The 27,080-nt window shown below is 41.2% G+C and overlaps 1 protein-coding gene across 3 annotated transcripts in view; it reads right to left on the bottom strand.

Moving 5' to 3' along the window:
• The window catches only part of LOC122553403 (cation channel sperm-associated auxiliary subunit beta-like), an 87,852-nt gene that overhangs the window by 5,608 nt on the left and 55,164 nt on the right, over window positions 1-27,080 (bottom strand). For 2 of the 3 annotated variants that reach the window (XM_043697129.2, XM_087989656.1), the window contains exons 6-8: window positions 12,843-12,938; window positions 9,957-10,115; window positions 9,421-9,513 (exon numbers count right to left, since the gene is read on the bottom strand). In XM_043697129.2, the coding sequence (XP_043553064.2) occupies window positions 9,421-9,513; window positions 9,957-10,115; window positions 12,843-12,938 (348 nt within the window). Of the gene's footprint in view, window positions 1-6,888; window positions 7,005-9,420; window positions 9,514-9,956; window positions 10,116-12,842; window positions 12,939-27,080 lie in introns of all 3 variants that reach the window. The other variant, XM_043697128.2, reaches the window with a different exon arrangement.

Raw genomic sequence — 27,080 nt, 5'->3', positions numbered from 1 at the left:
AGAGCTCATGACCCAATTATTTTTCTTGCTTCCATGTTAACTGAGGCCAATAATAGTTCTCTCCCTTAGGTACTACCCTTCTTCAACAAATCTGCTTTCACCAGGGGCGGCATGGTGGCTCAGTGGTTAGCACTGCTGCCTCAGTGCTAGTGACCTGGGTTTCATGCCATCCTTGGGTGAACACCACTCTATCTGCGTGGAGTCATAGACATAGAGTTATACATCATCAAAATAGACACCACGGTCCAACCAGTCCATGCCGTGCATAATCCCAAATTAAACTACTCCCATCTGATAGAGCCATAGAAGTTTTCACATTCTCTCCACACATGCGTGGGTTTCCTCTGGGTGCTCTGGCGTCCTCTCACAGATCAAAGATATGCAGATTAGGTGGATTGGCCATTATAAATTGCCCATAGTGCCCAGGGATTTGCAGGCAAAGTGGATTATCCACGGGAAATACAAGGTTATAGGTATAGGCTTCCATATTGTAGCAATTCTATCACAGCCTGCCCATTTATAAAAAACTGCACCATTTTGTCCATGCAAACCACAGCCTCATTTCTATACCCTTTTCCTGCCAAAGTCTTTGATCGCATTGTCACCTATTGAATTCTTTCCCTCAACCTAAAACCCTCTAATCAGATTTCAGGCCAGCCACAATATCAAAACATTTCTTATCAAAGTTGCATCCCATGTAAATAAACACTGATGACACCAGTTCTATCTTATTCTCACTTGTCATGAATCCTCTGTTACTGCTAAGTTGTTAAACGCATGTCCGCCATCCATTGCTGAACTTGTGAAGACCTGCTCAAATTCTTTGATCCCCATTAGAAATTTTGATCCCAGGAAAACTTTCCCTAGCAAATGGTGAAGGTTAAACTAAACCATTTGGAAACTTAGTGCCTAATGAGCTTCCAGTCACATAGCTTACATGTCTCTAAGCATAGCAAGAAAAATTGGTTTGGATATCTCCTAGTTTTATCCAACATCCCAACTGTATCCAGTCTTCCACAGTCCAGTATCTAGATCAAGTATTCATAATTTGGAGATGCCGGTGTTGGACTGGGGTGTACAAAGTTAAAAATCATGCAACACCAGGTTCTAGTCCAACAGGTTTAATTGGAAGCAGCTGGAAATGTGTTGCTGGAAAAGCGCAGCAGGTCAGGCAGCATCCAGGGAACAGGAGAATCGACGTTTCGGGCATAAGCCCTTCTTCAGGAAATGAAGCACACTAATTGGAAGCACACTAGCTTTCGGAGTGCCGCTCCTTCATCACCGTGGGCGGCACGGTGGCACAGTGGTTAGCACTGCTGCCTCACAGCGCCAGAGACCCGGGTTCAATTCCCGCCTCAGGCGACACTGTGTGGAGTTTGCACATTCTCCCCGTGTCTGCGTGGGTTTCCTCCGGGTGCTCCGGTTTCCTCCCACAATCCAAAAAAAAATGTGCAGGGGTTAGGTGAATTGGCCATGCTAAATTGCCCGTAGTGTTAGGTGAAGGGGTAAATGTAGGAGAATGGGTCTGGGTGGGTTACGCTTCGGCGGGTCGGTGTGGACTTGTTGGGCCGAAGGGCCTGTTTCCACACTGTAAGTAATCTAATCTAATCTAATCTAATCAGGTGATTGTCACCTGATGACAGAGCAGTGCTCTGAAAGCTAATGTGCTTCCAATTAAACCTGTTGGACTAAACCTGGTGTTGCATGACTTTTAACTTAGATCAAGTATGTGGGCTTAAAGTTCCAAAGAACTGTTCACAAAATTAAAGCCCATGTGTTTAAACAGCAATGACTGGACGGACACAGAATTGACCAAGAGACAGAAAACAGGGTTGTAGCAATTGATAATAGAGGAAGTATACCGTTGAGATGTTTAGGGAGTTCTATATTATTTTGACTTAGGCAAAGGAGACAAAAACCTCGAAATGTATAAGCAGTGATATTGACAGATTGTGAAATGGGACTGTAGGATTCTTGGTTACATCCAGTAACAAAATAGAAATTTACAAAGAAAAGTAAACAATTATTCTGAAAAAACCCCAGAAATTTCTAGGAAACTAAGCAGGTCTAGCAGCACCTGATAAAACAAAACCTGATAAAACCTGACTCAAAACAAAAACTCTGCTATTCACCAGCAATTTCTGTTTTTGTTTCAGATCTTCAACATCTGCAGTTCTTTGTTTAATATTAAACAATTATTCTGGATTGGAAATGAAACAAAATGGGGCCTTCATACTATCTATATTAGACAAAAATCTAATAATGGCTTAAAAGAAAAATGACCCTTATTGTGGTTTCTATGGAAAGTGAAGTCAAATAACCATGAAAATCCAGAGGCCAAACGTCAAATTACTAATATGTTAACAACTGGAACTGCTAGTAAGATGTCCAGTTGAAGGGTAATTTAAACTTCCAGCACTGTTATAAATCAGACCTCTCCAAATTGATAATCGAAGACCCCTCCCACCCTGATTATACTCTCTTCCACCCTCTTGCATCAGGCAGAATATATAAAAGTTTGAAACGACATACCAACAGGTTTAAGTACAGCTTCTTTCCCACTGTTATCACACTTATGAATGGACCCCTTATATATTAGAGTTGACCCTTCTCTATACCTTCTCTATAGCTGTATCACTATATTCTGCAATCTGTTCTATTATTCTGATGTATTTATGTAAGGTTTATCTGGTTAGCACGCAAAACAATACTTTGACATATACACGTAACAGTAATAAATCAAATCAAATCTAAATCAAAATTTTCTTTTCCAGTTCCTTCTGTGGTCTAGCCATTCTGAAAATCTTGAAAAGTGCCAAAAAAAATCAGGTTTGTCATATAACTTGGCTTAATGCGCAAATAAGAGGTGCAGGACTGCTGCTTCTGGCTCCACAGAAAGACCCCACTTGATCCACTCTCATTCATCATTCTTGATCCCAGGATCTACCTGAAGTCAACTTCTTATTTTATCTTTTGTTTTAAGCAAATACTGTAATCTGCACATTGAGATTCCAGTCTAGATTACTTAAGCTGTGGATGTTTGCACATACAGCATCCCTGAGGTTGCTTGCTCCTTATCTCTAAATAAGAATCACACCACACCAGGTTATATGCCAACGTGTTTATTTGGAAGCACTAGCTTTCAGAGTGCAGTTCCTTTGTAACTCTAAGTAAGGCACTTCAACTCTTTACATACTGTAGAGTTATAGAGTCATAGAGTCCTACAACACAGAGACAGGCCCTTTGGCCCAAACTGGTCCATGCCAACCAAATTATCTATAAACACTAATCCCATTTCCTTGCACTTGGCCCATATCTTTCTAAACCTTTCCTATCCATGTATTTATCCAAATGCCTTTTAAATGTTGTTGATGTACCTGCCTCAACCACTTCCACTGGCAGCTCATTCCACCCTCTGTGTAGAAATGCTGCCCCTCAGGTTCCCTTTTATTCTTTCCCCTCTAACCTTAAATGGATGCCCTCTATTCCTTGATTCCCCAACCTTGGGAAAAAGGCTGAGTGCATTCACCCTATCCATGCCTCTTATGATCTTATACACTTCTATATACACCTCAGTCTCCTATGCTCTAAAGAAAAAAAGTCCCTAATTTGTCCAATTCTTCCTATAACTCAGACTATTGAATCCTGGCAACATCCTTATAAATTTCTTCTGCACTTTTTTCAGTTTAATAACATCCTTCCTATAGCAAGGTGACCAAACCTGAATGCAATATTCTAAGTGCGGCCTTGCCAACATCCCACACAACTGAAACATAACTTCCCAACTTCTATACTCAGTGCCCTGACTGATGAAGGCCAGTATGCCAAAAGCCTTCTTCACTGCCCTGTCTACCTGTGACTCCACTTTCAGAGAACCATGCACCTGAACTCCAAGGTCGCTCTGCCCTACTACCCTCCATAAGGCCCTGCCATTCACTACGAAATTCCTGCCTTGATTTGACTTTCCAAAATGCAAGACCTCACAGTTATCTATATTAAATTCCATTTGCCATTTCTCAGCCACTTACCCAGCTGATACCCTGCTGTAATTTCTGATAGCCTTCCTCAATGGATACGATACCTCCTAATTTTAGTTTCAGCTGCAAACTTACTAATCATGCCTTGTGCATTCTCATCCAAATCATTGATATAGGTAACAAACAGCATGGACCCAGCACTGACCCCTGAGGCACTCCACTAGTCACAGGCCTCCAGACTGACAAGCATCCTTCCACTATTACCCTCTGCTTCCTATTATCAAGCCAATTGTGTATCCAATTTGCCAGTTCCCCCTGGAATCCATGCTATGTAACTTTCTAGAGCAGTCTACCATGTCGAACCTTATCAAAGTCCTTAATGAAATCCATTATAGACTCATTTACCACCTTGCCTCATCAACCTTCCTGGTCACTTCATCAAAGAAATCTAACAAATTCGTGAGGCGTGATGCTATGCTGACTATTCCTAATCAAACTCTGTCTTTCCAAATGCATGTATATTTTGTCTCAGAAACTTCTCAAGTAACTTACCTACTGCAGATATTAGGCTTACTGGTCTACAGTTCCTAGGATTTTCTTTGCAGCCCTTCTTGAATAAGGGCACAACATTCCTACGCTCCAGTCTTCTGGGATCTCACCTGTGGCTAATGATGATGCAAATCATCAGCCAGGGCCCCATAATTTCTTGTCTAGCCTCTTGCAGTGTTCTTGGATACATCTGGTCAGGACTAGGAGATTTATCCACCTTCATACATTCTAATACATCCAACACCTCCTCTACTGTGATATGGACTGTCCCCAGGATATGGCCACTAATTTCCCCAAGTCTTCATGTCTTTCTCCATGGTATACACAGAGGAGAAATATTCATTGAGGACCTTGCCCATCTCCTGCAGTTCTACACATACATATTCACTCTTGTCCTTGAGGGGTCCTATTCTCTTTCAAGTTGTTCCTTTTCCTTTAACATACTTAAAGAATCTCTGGATTCACCCTAATCTTCTCAGCCAAGACTATCTTGTGCCCCCTTTTCGCCCTCCTGATTTCTTTCTTCAGTAAACTCCTGTATTCCCTATATACCTCCAGGGATTCCCTTGATCCCAGCTGCTTGTACCTGAGGCATACCTCCTTTTTTCTGGTCAAAGCCTCAATATCTCTTGTCATCCAGGGTTCTGTATTCCTGTCAACCTTGCCTTTCACCCTGTAACACTCCTTTATTTGCATCTTTTCATAGTAGATTATCAAAAATTCTCTCTCATATAATGTCTAAGACCTCTCCCTTCAAATACCCATTGTAGACTGGTGTCTTCGCTTTTATGATTAGATTAGATTAGATTAGATTAGATTAGATTAGATTAGATTACAGTGTGGAAACAGGCCCTTCGGCCCAACAAGTCCACACCGACCCGCCGAAGCGAAACCCACCCATACCCCTACATTTACCCCTTACCTAACACTACGGGCAATTTAGTATGGCCAATTCACCTGACTCTGCACATCTTTGGACTGTGGGAGGAAACCGGAGCACCCGGAGGAAACCCACGCAGACACGGGGAGAACGTGCAAACTCCACACAGTCAGTCGCCTGAGGCGGGAATTGAACCCGGGTCTCAGGCGCTGTGAGGCAGCAGTGCTAACCACTGTGCCACCGTGCCGCCCAAGTCTTCATGTCTTTCTCCATGGTATACACAGAGGAGAAATATTCATTGAGGACCTTGCCCATCTCCTGCAGTTCTACACATACATATTCACTCTTGTCCTTGAGGGGTCCTATTCTCTTTCAAGTTGTTCCTTTTCCTTTAACATACTTAAAGAATCTCTGGATTCACCCTAATCTTCTCAGCCAAGACTATCTTGTGCCCCCTTTTCGCCCTCCTGATTTCTTTCTTCAGTAAACTCCTGTATTCCCTATATACCTCCAGGGATTCCCTTGATCCCAGCTGCTTGTACCTGAGGCATACCTCCTTTTTTGAACTGTACTGTAGACCAGTAAGCCTAATATCTGCAGTAGGTAAGTTACTTGAGAAGTTTCTGAGACAAAATATACATGCATTTGGAAAGACAGAGTTTGATTAGGAATAGTCAGCATAGCATCACGCCTCACGCCCTATGATGTCATAGTCATGTAAGCAGTTGCATCATCATGTACATGAATCTCATTTCACCATTCTATCAGTCTTACAGGTGGTCCAAATTGGTCCAAAGGAAACCAACGCGTCACAGGCTGCATAGCTCACCAGAATTATTCAGAAAATAAACTGAATGAGCACTGAATAATGAATGAGTTGTGAGTCTATAATATAGGGTACAACCACAATTTTAGAACAAAAAACATATTTCTTCCCAATTCTTACTTTCATCATTGGCATGTGCAGTCACTTCAGTGCACTTTACTATGTGTATACTTTTCCCTAAACCTTGTAATAAATGTAATGATCCATATGTGTTTTGATGGATTTCAGCCAGGTTTTTAAAATATCAAGACAAAGGCAGGACAGGCCTATTTATTTTAGTTAATTATTTTCAATTCAGATTTAAATACACTTACTTACGCCTTATATTTTCAGTATAATGATTGCTGTGATTAAACAGGCAAAAGCCAGAAAATATGTAGCTATTTTTAATTTAACTTTCACTGGTTGCAGTAAAAGTATTGCTGGAGCAGCACAAAGGTCCCTGTAAATTTAGGTACATGTAAACAGCAACGTAAGTCATTAATTATATATTTTCATGCAACTTTCAGTGTAAAACAAAAATAAAATTACAGATAGAACATTTCAACTGCAGGTCTCTGGAAATTTTGGTCATAGCCATATCTCCTAGATTTGTACAAATTGGAATTCTAGTTTTGTTACATTTCACTTGACTATCAATGAATGAATGCACATACCTTTGGATTCTTTCCTACATCGAGCAAGTTATGGCTTATGAAAAGGCCATGCGTTGTCAATAGTAGCACATGTCGATTAGTCAGTACAATATTCTTTAGAGCAATATTATCACAAGCTAAAGATAAAATATAACATATTACACAACTAATGGAAAAAATATATTTCCCTGAATTATTTTGTTGCCAAGAAAAGCTGATGAAATTACCTAAGTTTAAGGGAAAGCATGAGAGTGCACAAATAAGTGGAAGTTTATATGAATATTAATATGAACACTCAACACAGTTTTACGAGTTTACCTCTGGCACTAACTGCTAATTATAACACATAATAGAGAATGCATTTCTTCATTATTTCTGGCATACTCACAATGTAGTAATTTAACTTCAAGAAAGGAAACTCAGGAGAATATAATTACCATTGAATGTGCATGTTTAAATTATTTTCCCTGAACTTCAATGAGCATTTCATCCCTTTGTGCAATTTCTCATGAGATCATTTGTAGTTAGTCATGCTATACATCCAGAATTCCTATTTGTACTCTAATGTATCACAAATACATGAGGTACAGCAACTCCTGTTCTCAATATAAGTGAAGAATTTCAGATCTTACTGGTTACAGGTTCATGCAAAGTTGTTCATCACTTTTGTTTTTGGTGACCGTTTAATTTCATTTAATTGAATGACTAACCCCACTGAAAACATTTAAGATTTCAGATCATAAAACCTCATCACCTACAATAGTCTTCTAATTCTCCTACACTATTCTACCCCTTTTGCCAATTATCTTAAATTCAGAAAAAGTATGTACACTCTAAAATCAACTCCTCTGCTAGTGGAAACAGTGTCTCCTTATTTGTCTATCAAAATCCATATCCTAATCATAAGCACTTCTATTATTTTTCCCCTGACCTTCTGTGCTCTTAGGGAAAAGGATCTCAGGTACTTTAGTTTCTCCTCAGAACTGAAGCAACTCATGCTTGCTGTCATTCCAGTAAATATACCCCCAACTACAGAGGTTTGATATTCTCTCTTATATCTGATGCCCAGAACTGAAAACAAATCTCCAGCCAAACTAGTGTTTTAAAAGTGATAAGCCCAAACTTTAGAGACACAGAATTCAATTGCCCAAATTTGCTGGGAGAGACAACAGTTTGAAGCATTTCCATGGAGATCAAGGTGAATTAGAGACAAAATTCACCTTGCCACCTCAGCATCCACATGATGTGAGAATAGAAATCTATGTCTAGTGCTAGTCCCCCTTCACAATGTTGACGGTGTGATCTGCAAACAGTAAACTGAACTTTACAATGTTTTTATTGTTTCAAACGCCCTGACCATGCTCAATGGCAATTAGGCAGCTCTTGACTTGCTGTTAATGCTTTAACCCCTAAAGGAATGAATTCCCACTTCCAGAAGCAGCTAACCAATTGTAGGGTTTGCACCTCTTCAACCTCGTACTGTCACCAGGAACAGTACCTACTGCTACTCCTGCACCCAGGCTAGAGAAGCCACATAAATGCCACCCTCAGTACAAGCTTGGAGCTACTGGGGCTATTCAACCAAAACCTGCTGAGGTCCAGTCAGCTGTAGTGCCACTGGAAGGATCACTGCCATTGAAGGCCCTATCCCAAGCCACAGGATATAGGACTAGGACAGAGGAGGAGTGACACTCGCACACCCAGAAGACTCTTGTCAGAACAATCTATAGGTGCCCAGCCCCTCCATCTCCCCACTGCTAAATCCTAACATGTGCAATGGTCAAGCTGAGGAGGGTGAGCGGTATTTGGGAAGGAGACTCCCTGCAGGACTAGACCGTAAGGCCCAAAGGCAACTGGTGATGCTAAGAAAAGCCACCCACCCTCATGGCCAAACCCAACACAACTCACACTTAGCCAAAGGTGTAAAGGAGTAATACATTGAATGCATATATTGCAACAGTTCCAAAAAACATGTCACACACATTTTTAAGGTTACCTGAAGACAGTAAATGCAGCCCTTGCCTGCAATGTCCACAATCAATAAATAAATTTTACAAAATAACATGACCCTTATTGGTGCACAGTTTCATCTTAGACTTTTTTTCTGGTCTCTTATGAATTGGCTTCCATCCTTTCTGTCACAGCAGTAGCAGTAAAACATTTAACAATCGAGATCCTATATTTTGGAACACCTTCCCTAAATCCCTCTGCTCTCAGCTTCTCAACTTTTATCTCCCCTGTTAAAAGCCCTTTCAAAATATCTGTTACCTTGATTATTCCTACTTACATTTTTCTTCTTATTTGATGATTTGAGACATTTTCTGTCCTCAACTAATGCTCGTTGTTGTAGATCATTTATCATTTTCTCTTGTCGAATTTCTCTAAATGTTTTACTTACTATAGATTTCAAACTCTGACTCACAGATCACATAATTGCCACATTTCTGCTCCAGATAAGCCCTGAAGAAACCCAAGAAGTGTACGCCTTAAGTTTACTAAACTAACATGGAAGTTTCTACGTAAAAAAGCAGTCGTTAAGTTAACTCAAATTACCTCCATTGAGTAAAGCACAGAGTTTAGGTTTGACATCATACCACTTGTCATTCTCTGCCTTAAATGCACTCTTGGTTACCAACAAATAAACACCTGGATAGAAACACAAATCAAGAAATACCGAAAATGAATCTAGAATGTTCTCTTTCTTAACAAAGTACAATCTGTTAAAGTTCAATATTTTCATTTCTGGAAACATATGTAAAGTGAATAAAAATAGAAAAAGTGGGAAAATGGCACTTAAAATGGGCATTTCCTATATAAATCATTTCAAAGTAATTCATTCTGAAAGGCATTTTTTTGGAAATACCTGTACTTAGACACATAGTGAAACTCTATATATTACCTTTGTAAAATAATGCTACCGAATTGAAATTTTTCACTAATACTGTCTACTTTTATAGAACTTGAGCATAGTATGTAACAGCTTCATAAGTCTTGTCTATTTACATTCAGAAGCATCCAATATCCACTTCAATTAGTGCAACATGTATGACTTACATTGCATTGATTAAAAAAAAATGCAACCTATGTACCTGCATTAGGCAATTCATGACTGGTGAACACAGGTGCAATAATAGCCATGTCAGAAGCACAAAGCCGCCTTACAATTATCAGAGTATGTGCAAGTTGTAGGATCGGAAATATATCAGCTACTTCAACTTGTACACCAAGCTCCCACTGCAAGAGAGGTTCTGTAAGAACACAATGGTAAAAAGGCATCACACTAGAACAATTGTAAATAACTGCTCCTTGTTTTTGAGTATTTTGTTTGGATGAAAACTCAGATATCATTTTATGAGACACTAATACTGGCAGAATCTCACCAGCCATGAGTTGAAAACAGAAGGGTAATTATACAGCTCTAATTCTCTGTTTCCAACTGATTTTCAGGTAATGCACGCCAGATTATTTTGTTAAATAAAATTGGACATCTGATGTGGGTGTTGTTCATTAGGCCAGCATTCATTGCATATTTCTAGTTGGCTTCAGGAGAGTGGTGCTTCCATATGGTTTATGAACACCCACAGTGCTGTCATGAAAGTTGTCCAAGGATGATAACCAAGCAAAATAATTCCATGTCAGGACGGTAAGGCTTGAAAGAAAGCTTGCAGATAGTGATATTCCATTGTATTTGCTATTCCTGTCAATCCAGATGATAAAATGCCATAGGTTTGGAATACACTGTGGATTGGAAGGTACTGTTGAAGGAAACTTGGTGTGTTTACGGAAAATTAAAGATTTGACATCCTCAGAAACTCAAGCTGTAAAACCAGTGTCTCTAGAATTAAAGGTAGTCAGTATTTGCTCATGACTGTTGACCAGGATAACTGTTTGGAGTTCTGTCCAAAGGATGGGTGACCACTGACTGCTTTAAACACAAGAGAAAGAAATCAGCATTCTCTGGGACACTGGGTGATCACAAACCTTGCTAGTGGGAATTGTCAAACTGTAAGCAAACTAAATCACACTGCCAACAAAAAAAGGTTCAAGGGAAAGAGCAGAGAGGTACACAAGTTAGAGTTTAGTTAAAGAGTGAACTTGTTACAGAGCTGGTAACAGTGGGGATAGAGAATCAAACCATTGACTCTTGATATTCAATGGCATTACCATTAATAAAGCCCCAAGTATCAGTGTTACCAATGACCAGAAACTGAATTGGTTCTGCAAGTAAATACTGTGGCTACAGGGACAAGTCAGAGGCAAGAAATCCTGCAGTAAGTCACTTAGCTTCTGACTACCCAAAGCCTGACCATTGGCCTCCTTCTGTACTGTAAAACTCTATGATTCTAAGTCATAGAGATGTACAGCATGGAAACAGACCCTTCACTCCAACTCATCCATGCTGATTAGATATCCCAATCCAAATTAGTCCCACCTGCCAGCATGTGGCCCATATCCTTCCACACCCTTCCTATTCATATACCCATCCAGATGCCTTTGAAATGTTGCAACTGTACTAGCCTCCACCATTTCCTCTGGCAGCTCATTTCATATATGTACCACCCTTTGCGTGAAAAAGTTGTCCCTTAGGTCTCTTTTATATCTTTCCTCTATCACGCTAAACCTATGTCCTCGAGTTCTGGATTCCCCCACCCCAGGGAAAAGACTTTGTCTATTTATCCTATCCATGCCCTTCATGATTTTGTGAGCCTCTAAAGGGCACCCGTGAGCCTCTGGCTATCCAGGGATAACAGCCCTTGCCTATTCAACCTCTCCCTATAGCTCAAATCCTTCAACTCTGGAAACATCCTTTTCTGAACCCTTTCAAGTTTCACAACATCTTTCAGATAGGAAGACGACCAGAAGTGCATGCAATATTCCAACAGTGGCCTAACCAATGTCCTGTACAGCTGCAACATGACCTCCCAACTCTTATACTCAATACTCTGACCAATAAAGGAAACCATTCCAAACTCCTTCTTCACTATCCTATCTACCTGCGACTCCACTTTCAAGGAGCTATGAACCTGCATTCCAAGGTCTCTTTGTTCAGCAACACTCCCAAGGACCTTTCCATTAAGTGTATAAGTCCTGCTAAGATTTGCTTTCCCAAAATGCAGCACCTCACATTTATCTAAATTAAATTCCATCTGCCACTTCTCAGCCCAAGTCATGGATGATGGAATAGTCCTCACTGGCCAGGATGAGTGCAGTTCCAAAAACCCTTAAGATGTTTGACATCATCCAGAACAAAGCAGCCTGCTTGATTTGCACCAGAGCTAAAACCCCTACTCCCTCCACCATCAATCCTCAGCAATAGCAGTGTATAATGTTCTGAAGAATTTCACCAAAGCTCCTTAGACAGTACCTTCAGACCCATGATGACTTCCCTTGAGGAAGACAAGAGTGGCAGATACATGGGAAGACTACCACCTGCAAGTTCCCTCCAAGTTACTCGCCATCCATACTTGGAAATGTATCACCATTCCTTCAGTGTCACAAGATCAAAATCATGGAATTCCTTTTTTAATGATAATCTGAGTGTACCTGCAGCAAATTAACTAAAATGGTTCAAGAAAGCAGCTCACATCCACCAACTAAGGGCAATTAGGCTTGAGGAATATATCAAGGCCCAGGCAGCAACAGCCACATTTCATGAGTGAATGAAAAAGATTTATTTTTAAGAAAATTGATGATAGCAGAGTAGACAGTAACATAGTCACCCTGTTACTTGACTAGTAATCCAGAATCCCATGCTAATGGCCTGTTGATCAAGGGGTCGAATGCCATCACAGTTGATGGTGAAACATGAATCCAATAAAAATATGGAATGAAAATCGAGCCTAATGGTCATCATATTACCTAGGGAGCAATATTAGTTAACATGGGAATCAGAAAGAGGACTTCATTAATTTAGTGGGAATAACTGTGTAGACATTTGCAAACTAAATTTCAAGCAGATTCAGTTTTCAACCTACCCCTCACAACATCCAGTAAGGTTCCTTCTGTTGAAAACAAACGTGTTCCATAGTGCAGTTTGAATCTCACGTACCATTCATCTGCAGGAAATATATCTGTTGTATAAAATAATAAGTGTCAATTTTCATGGGTCAAACAATTCAAAAAGAAATCTGACAATTAATACACACTTGAACTTGAAATATTATTTCAACTGATGACATTTATAACATTGAACCTTCTATTGTTTATTTAGGATGCAATTGTGTCTGCATTTGCACCTCAAATACTTCAAGTGAATGGATTTGCTGCTGGCTTTCATTGGTATTGATCAAAGGGAACTTTGTAACAGGGAGTCTGAAATGCATGCACTAGAAAACGTGGTCCATTGTTGGGTGAAGAACTTCTTTTTAACTGAAATGAGGGTCTCACTTCATCCAGTTGTACAGAGTGGATGTAGAATCATACAGCGTAGAAACAAAGCCTTTCAGTCCATATGTCAACGCTGATCCACAAACAGGAAACCACAATAATCCCACTTATCTGCACTTTTCCCATTGGCTATTATTCCCTGAAATTTTAAGTACTCATCCAGATGATTCTTAAATGTTGCAAGAGTACTGCCTCCGCCACCATCTCAGGTAGCAAATTTCATGATTTGGAGCAAATTTCATATATCTATCACCCTCTGAGTGAAAAGATTTTTCTCAGGTCTCCTCTAAACCACTTGCTCCTCACCTTAAACTTATGCCCTCTGGTCTTTGACATGTCTTCCAGGGGAAAGAGATTTTCACAATATACTCAAACTATGCCTCTTATAATTTTGTGTATGTCAATCGTCGCCTCAACTTCCTCTACTCCAAGGAAAACAAATCCAGCCTATCTTGTCTCTCCTCATAACTTAGACTTTTCATGTCAGGCAACATCCTGGTGAATCTTCTCTTCATCCTCTCCACTGCAATCATATCTTTCTGCTAGTGGTGATGACCAGAACTGCAAACAGTATTCCATCAGTTGCCTAACCAATGTTTTATAAAGTTGCAACAAGGTTTCCTTGTCTTATATTCTACTTCCTGGCTAATGATGGTGAGCATCCTGTATGCCTTCTTCACTCCCCTATCCAGCTATGCTGACACCTTCAGGGATTAGTGAGTTTTGAAAAGATTTGTAGTTCAGGTTGAGGTTCTAGATGTAAGCTTGCTCGCTGAGCTAGAAGGTTTGATTTCAAGCGTGTCGTCACCATTCTAGATAACATCATCAGTGAGCCTCTGGTGAAGCGCTGGTGTTATGTCCCGCTTTCCATTTATGTATTTAGATTTCTTTGAGTTGATGATGCCATTTCTGGTCTCTTTTCCAGAGAATGGCAGATGGGGTCCAAATCAATGTGCTTGTTGATAGAGTTCCAGTTGGAACTCTCATGCGTGTCTCTGTTTGGATGCGTTGTCCCAGTAAAAGTGGTGTTCTTCCTTGTCTGTACGTAAAGATACTAGTGATAGTGGGCCATGTCTTTTTGTGGCTAGTTGAATGTTCATGAATCCTAGTGGCTAGTTTTCTGCCTGGTTGTCCAATGTAGTGTTTGTTACAGTTATTGTAAGGTATTTTGTAAATGACATTTGTTTTGCTTGTTATCTGTATAGGGTCTTTTAAGTTCATTAGCTACTGTTTAAGTATGTTGGTTTGTTTGTGGACTATCATGATGCCAAGAGGTCTGAGTAGTCTGACAGTCATTTTGGAGATGTCTTTGATGTAGGGTGAAGTGGCTAGGGTTTCTGGGCATGTTTTGTCTGCTTGTTTGAGTTTGTTGCTGAAAGATCAGCAGACTGTGTTTATTGGGTACCCATTCTTCTTAAATACACAGGAGAGGTGATTTTCTTCTACTCTTCATAGTTCCTCGGTGCTGCAGTGTGGTGACTTATTGAAATAATATCCTTATGCAGCTTCATTTGTGGGTGTTGGGATGATTGCTTCTGTAGTTAAGTAGTTATTCTATATGTGTTGTTTTCTATAGATACTGGTTTGAAGATCCCCATTGACTGTTCGCCCTACTGTGACATCTAGGAATGGCAGTTTGTTGTTGTTTTCCTCCTCTTTAGTGAATTTTATGCCAGTAAGGATATTATTGATGGTCTTGAAGGTTTCCTCTAATTTGTTTCATTTAGCAATGACAAAGGTGTCATCCACGTAGCGGACCCAAAGTTTGGGTTGGATGGTTGGGAGAGCTGTTTGTTCAAGTTTCTGCATTATTGCTTCTGCTAAGAACCCTGATGTCAGTGTTCCCATGGGTGTTTCATTGATTTGTTTATAGGTCTTGCTATTGAATGTGAAGTGGGTGGTGAGGCATAGGTCCACTAACTTGACGATATTGTCATTGTTGATGAAGTTGTTTCTGTCTTTGGTTCTTTCTCTTATGTATATATTTATTGAAAAAAATGTTACTTTGTTTTTTACAAAAAACACAAACCAAAAGAAAAAAAGAAAACAAAGTTATAAAAGTACAAAAGCACAGAAAAGTAGGAATAATATCGCACTATTATGTTATATTACAATAAAGTTAACAATAAACTGCCTACTATTCTCCAGATTGTAGTCGACTCTTATTAACTTAAACCAAACTAACACAAACTCAAATTAAATAAGACATTAAACTAAATTACAATTCACCAAAACTAAATTACACCACATTGTACTATATTACATTACTCCACTTGCCGCACTTCCATAAAGGGTCCCGTCCACGGGGGCAACAGTGATTATACCCCCTCCTCCCACCTCGGGGTCCCCAGACTGCCATATATGGTCCTCATAGCTATGCGAAGGTCCTTATCAATGCCATCAACAAATCTATGTCTATATAATTTAAAAAGGGCCACGACGTCTTATAAAATTTTTCTGTTCTGTGCTGCACTATACTTGTTAAGTAATCCTGAGAGACCTGTTTCATCACAAATCTGCGCCATCTACAAGACCTGGTGACTTTTCTGATATCCAATTCATTAGGATGATTTCCTTGTACAGTACATCAGAATGTTGAATAATCTCCTCCCATGCTCATTCAAAGAGGAAAGATTCGGTAGTTCTAAGAGGAGGAACACTGGATTCCCCCCTAACTTCCATTTCCAAGATCACTTCCAGTTCATTCACTATGGCCCTCAATATCTGCAGATTTTGTGACAGGACTAGAAACAACACGTAAGGGTTTCAAAACTGTTTTTACATTTGGGACAGTTCTGAGAAGATCCTTTTTAAACTTTGCTAGTCTCTCTAGTGCCATATGGGCCCTATGGAGGAAATTCAATTGCATCGCTTGAGCCCTATTACATATTGAAATCTTCTTTACGTTCCCCCATATATCCTCCCATGTTTCTGACCAGATTTCTTCCCCTAACTCCTGACTCCAAATCTCATGAAGCCTCTCCATATCCCCCCAGGCATTCCCTCTTTGCAGATGATATATGGTACTAACTGACTGTGTTCTACATCTGACTTGTATGGCTGGGTCAAAAACATGTTTTTTTTTCTGTATATAATCCCTAACTTGGAAATATCAGAAAAGATTCCTATTAGGGATTCTGTACTTCTGACTTAATTGGCTAAAAGACATCAAGACCTCTCCCTCAAACAGATCTCCCAGTCAGGAGATTCCGTTACCCTCCCATGCTCTAAAGCCAGAGTCCATTGACCCCAGCTTAAATCCTGGAGCTCCCCGCAACGGGATAAACGGCGAAGTCTTGAGCAAATTGCCCTCACCCTGCTGCATTATCTTCCATGCTTTTACTGTATTTATAATAAGCGGACTTGCACAGTGTTCAATTACCAATCTCACTTTATCCATGAAATGCAAGTTTATGAGGGGACACTTTGCCTGAGAGGCCTCCACATCTAACCATATCGATTTCAGGTCATCCACCTACATATGACAGCAGAGTGTTTATTTGATATTTCTTCAGATCCGGGAGATCCATCCCAGCCATATCCTGCGGAAGCTGCAACTTGGTAAATTTAATTAAAGGGTGCCTATGGCACCAAATAAACAATCCAAGCCATCCGGCAAACCTCCGCTGCACCTCTTTAGGTAATAATAATGGGAGCATTGTCATAGCATATAGCAACTGAGGGAGAAGAGTCATCTTAATCAAGGCTATACGGCCAAGCCATGATATGGACAGTCCCTCCCATCGCTAGAAGTCCTGCTTTATCCTCTCAAACAGCTGTACAAAGTTAGTTCCATACAGCTGCTGGAAGCAAGGAGTAATAAAAGTTCCAAGATAGAGAAAACCTTTCTGTGACCATCTAAAGAGAAATTCCATTCCGCCCTCCAACTTTGGTGTCTCCACCAACCCAACCACGGGCATCACTTCAGATTTTGTGAAATGTATCCTATATTCCGAAAAGCCACCACATAATTTAATATTTGGGGCATGGAATTTTCCGGGTTAGCTTGAAATAGAAGGATATCATCTGCGTAAAGAGTGATTTTGTGTTCCCCAGTTCCAACTTTAAGTGCCCTTATTTAGAGTTTTCTCGAATAGTCTCCGCCAGTGGTTCATGAACAAAAGTGAACAGTAGCGGCGACAAGGGACATTCCTGTTGGTTACGTCTCTCCAGATCAAAATTACTCAACTTAACCCCATTTGTAATAACTGCTACCTACGGTCTTTATGTAACACTCTCATCCACCTAGCGAAGGCCCCTCCTAGACGTAAACGATCTAAAATAGCGAAGAGATACGACCATTCCACACGATCAAAAGCCTTCTCCACATCTAGGAAAAACACCAAAACCGGAATCGCCCTCTGTTGACATATTGCACCATATTCAATATCCGCCTGATATTATTAGAGGAGCTGCGACCCTTGACAAAACCTGTCTGGTCCTCTTTTATAATAACAGGCAGCACCTTCTCCAGTCTCAAAGACAAAACCTTTGATAAAATTTTAAAATCCACATTCAGCAACAAGATGGGTCTATACGATGCGCAATCTTCGCTATCATTCCCTTTTTTAGAATAATGGAGATATTAACCTCTCTAAGAGAGGGTGGAGGACAGTCCTGGCTATATGAATGATTATACATCCCCAGCAACAGTTCAACCAACATGTGTACAAACTCCTTGTAAAATTCACTTGGGAATCCATCTGGACTGGGTGCATTACCACTCTGGAGCTGCCTTACCACCTCCTGCACCGCTAAAAGAGCATTTAAAAGGGAGGCCTGATCTGCATTTATACTAGGGAGGTCCAAGTTGTCAAAAAAGGATTCCATTACCGCACTTCCTTCCCCATGTCCCTCTGACCGGTATAACTCTGTATAGAACTCCCGAAATCCGCTTTGATCTTCCTCAGTTCACGAGTAACATTGCCAGCCCTCTCTCGGACAAACACAATGGACTGAGGGGCACTTTTCTTCCTAGCTAAGTAAGCCAGGTATCTACCTAATTTATCCCTATATTCAAACAGCCTTTGTTTTGCAAAGGAGACCCCTCTCTTCGCCACTTGTGTGAGCACTGAGTCAAGAGCAGTCTGGGGGCTGTGACCCGCTGCAATTTAACCACGGATGGTCTGGTGTAATATGCTGGTTCAGCTGCCTTCAACCGGGCCTCAAGCATCCGCTGCTGCTCCCCCTTCCGTCTCCTTCTCGTTGCCGAGTATGGAATAATCACACCCCTTAAGAATGCTTTGGTGGTCTCCCAGAGCATTGACAGATTACTGTACCCCAATTGATGTCCCAAAAAACCCTGAACTCCATTGTGATATACTCCACAAAGTTGTCATCCTTCAACAGAAATAGATCCATGTGCCGTTGCTGCAGGCCTACTCCACTACCTTTGGTCTTAACATCTAAATATATTACTGCATGGTCTGAAGTAGTTATATTCCAAATTCTGCTCAGTTCAAGCAAACTGACGGAATAGAGAACACGTTGATTCTTGTGTGGCACTTGTGTGGGTTGGGGTAGAAGGTAAAGTCCCCCCTGTTCAGGTGGAGGCACCTCCACACATCCACTAGCCCCAGCTCCCCACACAATTCCACCAAGTGCCTAGACTGCTGAGGTGTACCCAACAGCCCTCTTGGCATCCTGTCAACCATAGGGTCTATGAGACAATTAAAGTCTCCTCCTATAATCACACGGCGCACCCCAAGCACATTACCTTACAGACTGCGTCAACTAAAAATTTGAGAGGGTGCATCGGGAGACAGTAAACATTCAGAATGCCATACTCTTCTCCGCGTATCAGGACCTTAAGAATGATGAACCATTCATATTCATCTTTGATTTGCTCTGTCACCTGAAACAAAAGGTTTCTTCATGCCAGTATGCCCACTCCTCTGCTTCAGGGGTTGAAGGAGGAAAAGAATACCCTAATATACCCACCTGCTGTAGCTTCAGATGTTCCCTATCAGTCTCTTGCAGCATCGCAATGTCAACCCTTTCCTTCTTGAGACTTGAGAGTACCTTTTTCCTTTTAATGGGGGAGTGACTCCCCCTTATATTCTAGGTGTACCACCTGAACAGACCGCTAGCCATGACCACACACTACAGCCCAGAGCCCCCCCAAGAAGAAGAATCCCAATCAATGTGCGACGAGTGGAGAAAAAAAAGCGATCAAATTTAAAGGCTAATCCTACAAACCTACTAAAGCTAAAAAAACTAACCTCTACTGCAAAATTAAACAGCTGAACACAAAGAGCACAAGTTTCCAGAGATCCCTCCCCTCTTGCCCATAGGGGCCATTCACTTCCAACCTTACAACCATCCTAGTACTTTCCAGTTAAGGCCGTGCACCAGACCCAAGCAAGAAAAACAAATATTATTTACACTCTTATCAGTTAACCATGGACAGCCACGCCTCCCTTCCTCCTCTCAGCCCCACACATCTTTACATCCAAGGAGTAACCAGCGCTCACCCCGCAAAACAGAACAACAGAATAGCTAATAACCTCCAAACACATACAATATAAAACACATTAGATGGAACACCAAAACTATCAAGCCAATAAAACCTGAGACCCCAAAAGGGAAAAAACACAGAGAAAGAAGATACGAGAAAAAGGTCATATTATGCCATCATCCACATACCCCTTCTCTTCTGCCAGAGTCTATCATTTCAGCGAATCCAAAATTCTTTTACTTTTTCCACCGAGTCATAGTTGTAGTGAGTTCCTTCGTAGTTGAAACATAGCATTGCCTGAGCAGTACCTCAGGGAGTACTGAATGTTTAAATCTCTTAGAGTTTTCTTTACCTCATCAAAGGCCTTCCTTTTCTTAATTACAACCCCGGAGAAGACATGAAAAAAACCATTATTTTCAAGCCTTTATTAGCCAAAGCCTGTGGATCCTTTCCCAGTCGTCTGGCTGTTTCAATTATTAAATGCTTTTCCTTGTACTGCTGGAGTCGACTAGGACAGGGTGGAGGCCCTGAGATGGCCCGGGCCTGCGCAATGCGATACAGTAGGTCTGCGACACACCTACCTGGCCCGACTCAATATCCAGACCCAGCATCTTTGGAAACCATCCCTTGAGGGTAAGCTCAAAATTTGTAAATTTTTTCTCCAACCTCAATTTTCGAGGTTGTTTACCTGTTGCTGCAGGGCGCAAACCTGGCCTTCCAGGGTTCAGACCCGCTCCTCGGAGCTCTCTGTCACAGCCTCCAAGGCCATGGTCCTTTGTTCCGCAGCTCCAATGTGCTGATCCAAGGTCCAGATCTCCTGCTCATACTTTGCCAGCATGGCAGTGATTGGTTCCAGCGTTCCCTCAATCTTTCATGAAGTTTTGTAAACTCGTGAGTAGATGCTGCTGTTCCTTTGGACCCAAGAGTGCCACCATAGGAGTTGAGGTAACGGCTGCAGGTATGCTCGACATAGTAGGCGAGTGGCCTGCTTTCTGCACTCCCCTAGGCCCTTTTCCCTTGGGTGTGTTCATATCAACTCTAGATCTTCTAAATTAAAATTCAAAAGGGTTCTAGGTGTCCTATCAGCTTTAAGCTACCAATTTTCCCTAGGGGTGACCTTTTTGGAGAGGGCAAGGGGGGAATGGCATCATCAGCCCAAAGAAACCTAAACACATAAATAGAAAGTGGGACATATCACCAGCACTTCACCGGAGGCTCACTGAAGAAGTATGGTGGTTAGGGTCCAAATCGATGTGTTTGTTGATAGAGTTGCAGTTCCTTGGGTTGGTGATGTCATTTCCTGTGGTGACATCATTTTCTATGATGATGCCATTACCCGCTCCTTTTCTCAGGGGTTGGTAAATGGGATCCAAATCTATGTGTTTGTTGAAAGAGTTCCGGTTGGAATGCCATGCTTCTAGGAATTCTTATGTGTTTCTCTGTTTGGCTTGTCCTAGGATGGATGTGTTGTCCCAGTCAAATTGGCGTCCTTCCTCATCTGCATGTAAGGACACTAGTGATAGTGGCTCAAGTCTTTTTGTGGCTAGTTGATCTTCATGTATCCTGGAAAAAGGAAGGAAACACACTCAATACACAAGAATGGAAAGCACTAGGTGGTGATGGTGAAGGGTTATTTTCATAATTGGAAACCTGTGACCAGTAGTGTACCACAGGATTTGATGCTGTGGTATCAAGTTACATTAAAGACTTGGATATGAATGTAGAAGGTTTAATTAGTAAGTTTGTAGATGGCACAAATATTGGTGGTTTGGTCAGGAAGATGGTCTCAGGCTATGGTCTGACATTGATCTGCTGGTAAATTAGGCAGAGAATAGCAGATGGAATATAATCCTGAGAAGTACAAGATGATGCATGTTAGGAGGTCTAATAAGGAAGGATATACATTATGAATGGTAGGTCCCTCGGGAGTACCGAGAAGCAAAGGAACCTTAGTGTACAAGTCCACAGATCTCTGAAGGTTCTGGAAGTGAGGTTGCTCGCTAAGCTGGAAGGTTCAGTTTCAGACGTTGCATCACCATACTTCATTGCCTCTTTCTTGTAAGCCAATATTGGATCTGGTTTATTAACTTGCATTGAATTCCAAGGATTCTTACCTTTTGGACCAGTCTTCCATGTCAAAGATCTTACTGAAGTCCATGTAAACTGCATCAATTACACTACCCTCATCAATATCACTACCTGGTCTGTAATTAGCTGGATTATCCCTGTTGCCCATTTTGAGCAAAGGAACCACATTAGTTGTTCTCCAGTCATCTGGTGCTTTGCCTATGGCCAGAAAAGTGTTAAATATATCTACTAGGGTCCTAGTAATTTCTGTCCTTGCCTCCTATACCACCCCAGGATACATCTCATCAGGATTTATACACCTGCACGCATGCTAAAATCATCTAAAGCCTCTTCCTTATTAATCTTAATGTGTTTCGAATCTGACCATCCCAACTGATATCCCTGGCTACAATTTCTTTCCCCTCTGTGAATACAGATGAAAATTATACATTTAAGACCACACCCATGTCCACCGGCTCCAGCACAGGATGCCCTTGTAGTGTCCTCCTATCCTGTAAGTAAGCAAGTTTTCAGAATGAAATAAAGAAAGGTGTCCATTTATATAAGATCATACAATTGGACAGGGTTGGGGGGGGGGGGGGGGGGAAATTGGGGGGTTAGCCAGGATTGGGGCGGACGGGGACACGAACAGTGGGTGGGGGCAGACAGGACCTCACGGGGACTTTTTGAAAAAGTCGCATTTGTAAACACAGAACCTATTATGCAAATAGAAAATGCTCACAAAGAGCAAGGTTATAATGAATAGATAATTCTTTTGTGGTGTTGTCAATGAATCAGGAAGATCTTTAATCAAGCAGTTATGCTGGATAATCCATGAGAAAAGCCAAAGGGGAATGAAAAAGCAGACAGGAAATTTTCCTTTCCAGATCTTTAAGATATTAGGATTGGAGGCACATGTTAAAATTGCAGGATCAGTGGCATCACGAAGAAGCCCCAGAAAAACACACAAGGCGCAATCTGACAGAGGACTTCATGCAGTAGGTTGACTCAACTTTCTTCTCTGCTTTGTATCTGGTAGGAAATCTACTTCCCAGAAAAAAAAATCATCAAATCTAAATCCATTTCTTTGCCCTTTGCTTTAATCCTTTTCAAATAATTAATTTAGTTGATTTTATTAGTCTCTGCCCCAAAACCAACTTATGGTGAAGCATGTCATGTATTAAAAACAATATGTAAAAACATTTATTCATTCCCTGCTATTCAACAAGCCACTTGATAAAGCATTAAAAAATGAACTGAAGAAAACTGCAATTGAAACATCTTGTCTAATTTTAGACATTGTACACTGAGGCTTGAGATAAAGTGGTTGAGCAATGGTATTTTATAGACAAAAGTGAGGACTGCAGATTCTAGAGTCTAGATTAGAGCGCTGGAAAAGCACAGCAGATCAGGCAGCATACGAGCAGGAAAATCAACGTTTCGGGCAAAAGTCCTTCATCAGGAATTTTATTTTGGCTTCATTGGGTAATGTGAGCCAAGACAACTTCCTGATGGGGAATCTGATAGGATATATTGTTTTGACTGTGGGTTGATGCTCATGCGGGGATGTTCATTCAATGAAAACAAAACTCAAGAACTTTTCTTGGTCCTTCCGATTCACATGGTAGTGTAGTTTTCTCTCCTATCTTTACTGTTCTCCTCATGAGGCGGACTCTGTATCCCTGAATATAGTGCGTATTCCCTCAGGATTGTAATATTATGGACATCACTGCAAAATAGACACCCAATCAGTATGTACTGCTGCAAGTCAATCTCAAGCGATCTAATAAGAAAAACCTTTACTTCAGGAAACCAATCTTTTACTCTGCAATATAGCAGGTGGTTCCATGGCCTTCTTTGAAGTCCCTCTGGGCTCAAATCATGGGAATGGCAGAAAGAGATCATTATTCTTGCATGGAAAGCCCAGCTTTCACTTACAAGCAGGAGATCAGACAACAAGTGATATTTTGGTTTCAAATAATAGAAAAGCAATATGGTTGCTGTACCATGTTTGCTGTCAGGATAGCAGACATTCAAGTAGTTGAACTGCTTGGTGTGATCTTGCATCAAGCACACATTAAAACAGTGGTAATCCCTTGCGATTATGATATCACTTCCTACTGATGTTGATAGGGGTGCGGTCACATGCGTTTAGAACCCACAATCGCAGTGCATAAAAATGTTTTTGTAACATCCTGGGGCACAACAAGATGAAATATTTTTTTTTGTAATGTGTCTCCCTAACTGCCCTGAATCTACTTTTTATGCTAAAATAATAAATCTACACAGCATCTTTCCAAAATAACAAATCTAAGAGTGACAGTCACTTCATAGCTACTGAGAGGATTGTCCTCATCCTGATTCAAGTTGTAAAACTTCTGTGACTACTTTCTTGTAGAACTTAGGGGAGGCGATAGTCTAGTGATATTATCATTAGCCTATTATTATGAAAATTCAGCTAATGTTCTGGGAACTCAAGTCTAAATCCCACCATTACAGATGGTGGACTTTGAGTACAATACAAATTATCTGGAATTAACAATCTACTGATGACTATGAAATAATTTCAGATTTTCAGTAAAGGCACCTGGCTCGCTAAGTCCTTCAGAGCCACAGCAATGTGGTTGACTCTCAATTGCCCTCTGGAATGGCCTGGCAATCCACTCAGTTATCTTGATCACTACGAAGTCTGAATAATGAAATGAAACTTGTACCACTGGCAGGAGAGACTCAGCAGAGATGGCAGCACAGTAGTTTACAGTCAGGAGAAGCTGCCCTGCAAGTCCTCAACATTGACTCCCATGAAGTCTTTTGGCTTCAGGTTAAACATTAGCAAGGTAACCTCTTGCCTGATTATCACGCTGATAAGACTATGAAGAAGTACTGACGGTGGCAAAAATTCAAAATGTATTCTGGGTGGGGGAGTTCAATGTTCAGAATTATAAAATAATGGATACATCCAAGGCTGTAATCTCATTTCAGACATTTGGGTGACAGTTATAAAGCACTGGACTTTTTTTTTCTCTCACATTTTATTAATGCTTCGAGGATATTCATGACCTGGAGGATCTATTATTCCCTACTGATATTGAGCTCTGTAATATTAACACATGAACATGCTTAGAGGTTAGTCACCTCAGCTCAGGAATCTTTGCTGGAATTCCTGAGGTAGTATCCTCGGCCCATGCATCTTCAGCTACTTCGTCAATGACCTTCCCACCATCATAAAGTCAGAAGTTGGGATGTTTGCTGATGATTGCACAATGGTCAGCACGATTTGTGTCTCCTCAGATATTGATGTTCAAATGCTACAACACCTGGACAATATCCAGGCTTGGGCCAACAAAAGGCATGTAACAAATGCCAAGCAATGACCATCTCCAATAAGACACAATCTAACCACTGCCCCCTTGATATTCAATAGTGTTACCACATTACTGAATCCCCATGATCAACATCCTATGGTGTTACCATTGATCAGAAACTCAACTGGACTCACCATATAAAAGCAGTGGCTACAACAATAGATGACAAAGTTTGCAGGTGACACTAAAATATGCGGTATATTGGATAGTGAGGAAAGTTATCAGAAATTGCAGCAGGACCTTGATCAGCTGGAGAAATTGGCCGAGAAATGGCAAATGGAGCTTAATATAGCTAATGTGAGACTTTGCTATTTTGGAAGTCAAATCAAGGTTAGGAATATTATGGTGAATGGTAGCACCCTTCAGGAGTGTAAAGGAAATCAGGGATCTTGGAGTTCAGGTGCAAGGTTCTCTGAAAGTGGAGTCTCAAGCAGACAGAGCTTTTGGCATACTGGCCTTCATCGGTCAGGGTCTTGAGTACTAGAAGTTGGGAAGTTATGTTGCAATTGTACAGCACATTGGTGGGACCACACTTGGTGTGTTGTGTTCAGTTTTGGTCACCTTGCTATAGGAAGGATGTTATTAATATGAAAAGAGTTCAGAAGAAATTTACAAGGATTTGCCAGGACTCAAGTTATAGGGAGAGTTTGGACAAACTAAGACTTTTTTCTTTAGAGCATAAAGAGACTGAGGGGGCATTTTATAGGAAGTGCATAAGATCATGAGAGGCATGGATAGGGTGAATGCACTTAGTCTTTTTCCCAGGGCTGTGGAACCAAGGACCAGAGGGCATTAGTTTAAGATTAGAGGGGAAACAATAAAAGGGAACCTGACGGGCAACTTTTTTTACACAGAAGATGGTACGCTTATTGAATGAGCTGCCAGTGGAAGTAGTTGAGGTGGATACATTAACACACAGCTGGAAATGTGTTGCCTGAAAAGCGCAGCAGGTCAGGCAGCATCCAGGGAACAGGAGAATCGACGTTTCGGGCAGTAAGCCCTTCTTCAGGAATGGGGAAAGTTTGTCCAGCAGGCTAAGATAAAAGGTAGGGAGGAGGGACTTGGGGGAGGGGTGTCGGAAATGTGATAGGACCTGCGCTTTTCCAGCAACACATTTCCAGCTCTGATCTCCAGCATCTGCAGACCTCACTTTCTCCACATTAACAACACATAAAAGGCATTTGGACAAATACATGAATAGGAAAGGTTTCAAAGTGCAGAGAAATGGGGTTAGCGTAGATATTCATTTTGGTCAGCATGGATCAGTTTGGGCCGAAGGACCTGTCTCCATGCTGTAAGTCTCTGTGGATCTATGAACAGCAGATCAGAGTCTGGGAAGCCTGAGGTGAGTAGCACAACTCCTCATTCTCAAAGCCTGTCCATCATCTACAAGGTACAGGTAAGGCGTATGATGGAGTACTCCCACTGGCCTGGATGAGTGCAGTTTCAATAACAGTCTAGAAGCTTGATACCATCCAAAACAAAGCAGACCACTTGATTGCCACCACATCCATCAGCATTCACTTCCTCCAGCCTCACGCTCAGTTGCAGCAGTGCATGCTATCTACAAGATGCACTGCAGAAATTCACCAAAGATTCTTAGACTGCACCAGCCAAACCTACAACCACTTCCATCCAGAAGGACAATGGCAGCAGGTACATGGGAACACCACCAACAGCAAGTATTGCTCCACGCTATTCACTAGCCTGACTTGGACATATATTGCCTCCCTAACAGCAGTACACATGATGGCAAGGTGCCGGTATTGCACTGGAGTGGGAAAAGTTAAAAATCAGACAACACCAGGTTATAGCCTAACCATGCATGTGAGGGGGGAGAGAAAGAGAGAGAGAGAGAGAAAGAAAGAGAGAGAGAGAGAGAGAGGAGAGAGAGAGAAAGAGAGAAAGAGAGAAAGAGAGAAAGAGAGAAAGAGAGA

This window comes from Chiloscyllium plagiosum, unplaced genomic scaffold (assembly GCF_037043375.1).
Source record: "Chiloscyllium plagiosum isolate Xiang-an unplaced genomic scaffold, Cpla_swu_hap1 HiC_scaffold_8, whole genome shotgun sequence".
In the NCBI taxonomy this organism is placed as follows: Eukaryota; Metazoa; Chordata; class Chondrichthyes; order Orectolobiformes; family Hemiscylliidae; genus Chiloscyllium; species Chiloscyllium plagiosum.
This window is presented reverse-complemented; position numbering and strand designations above follow the sequence as displayed.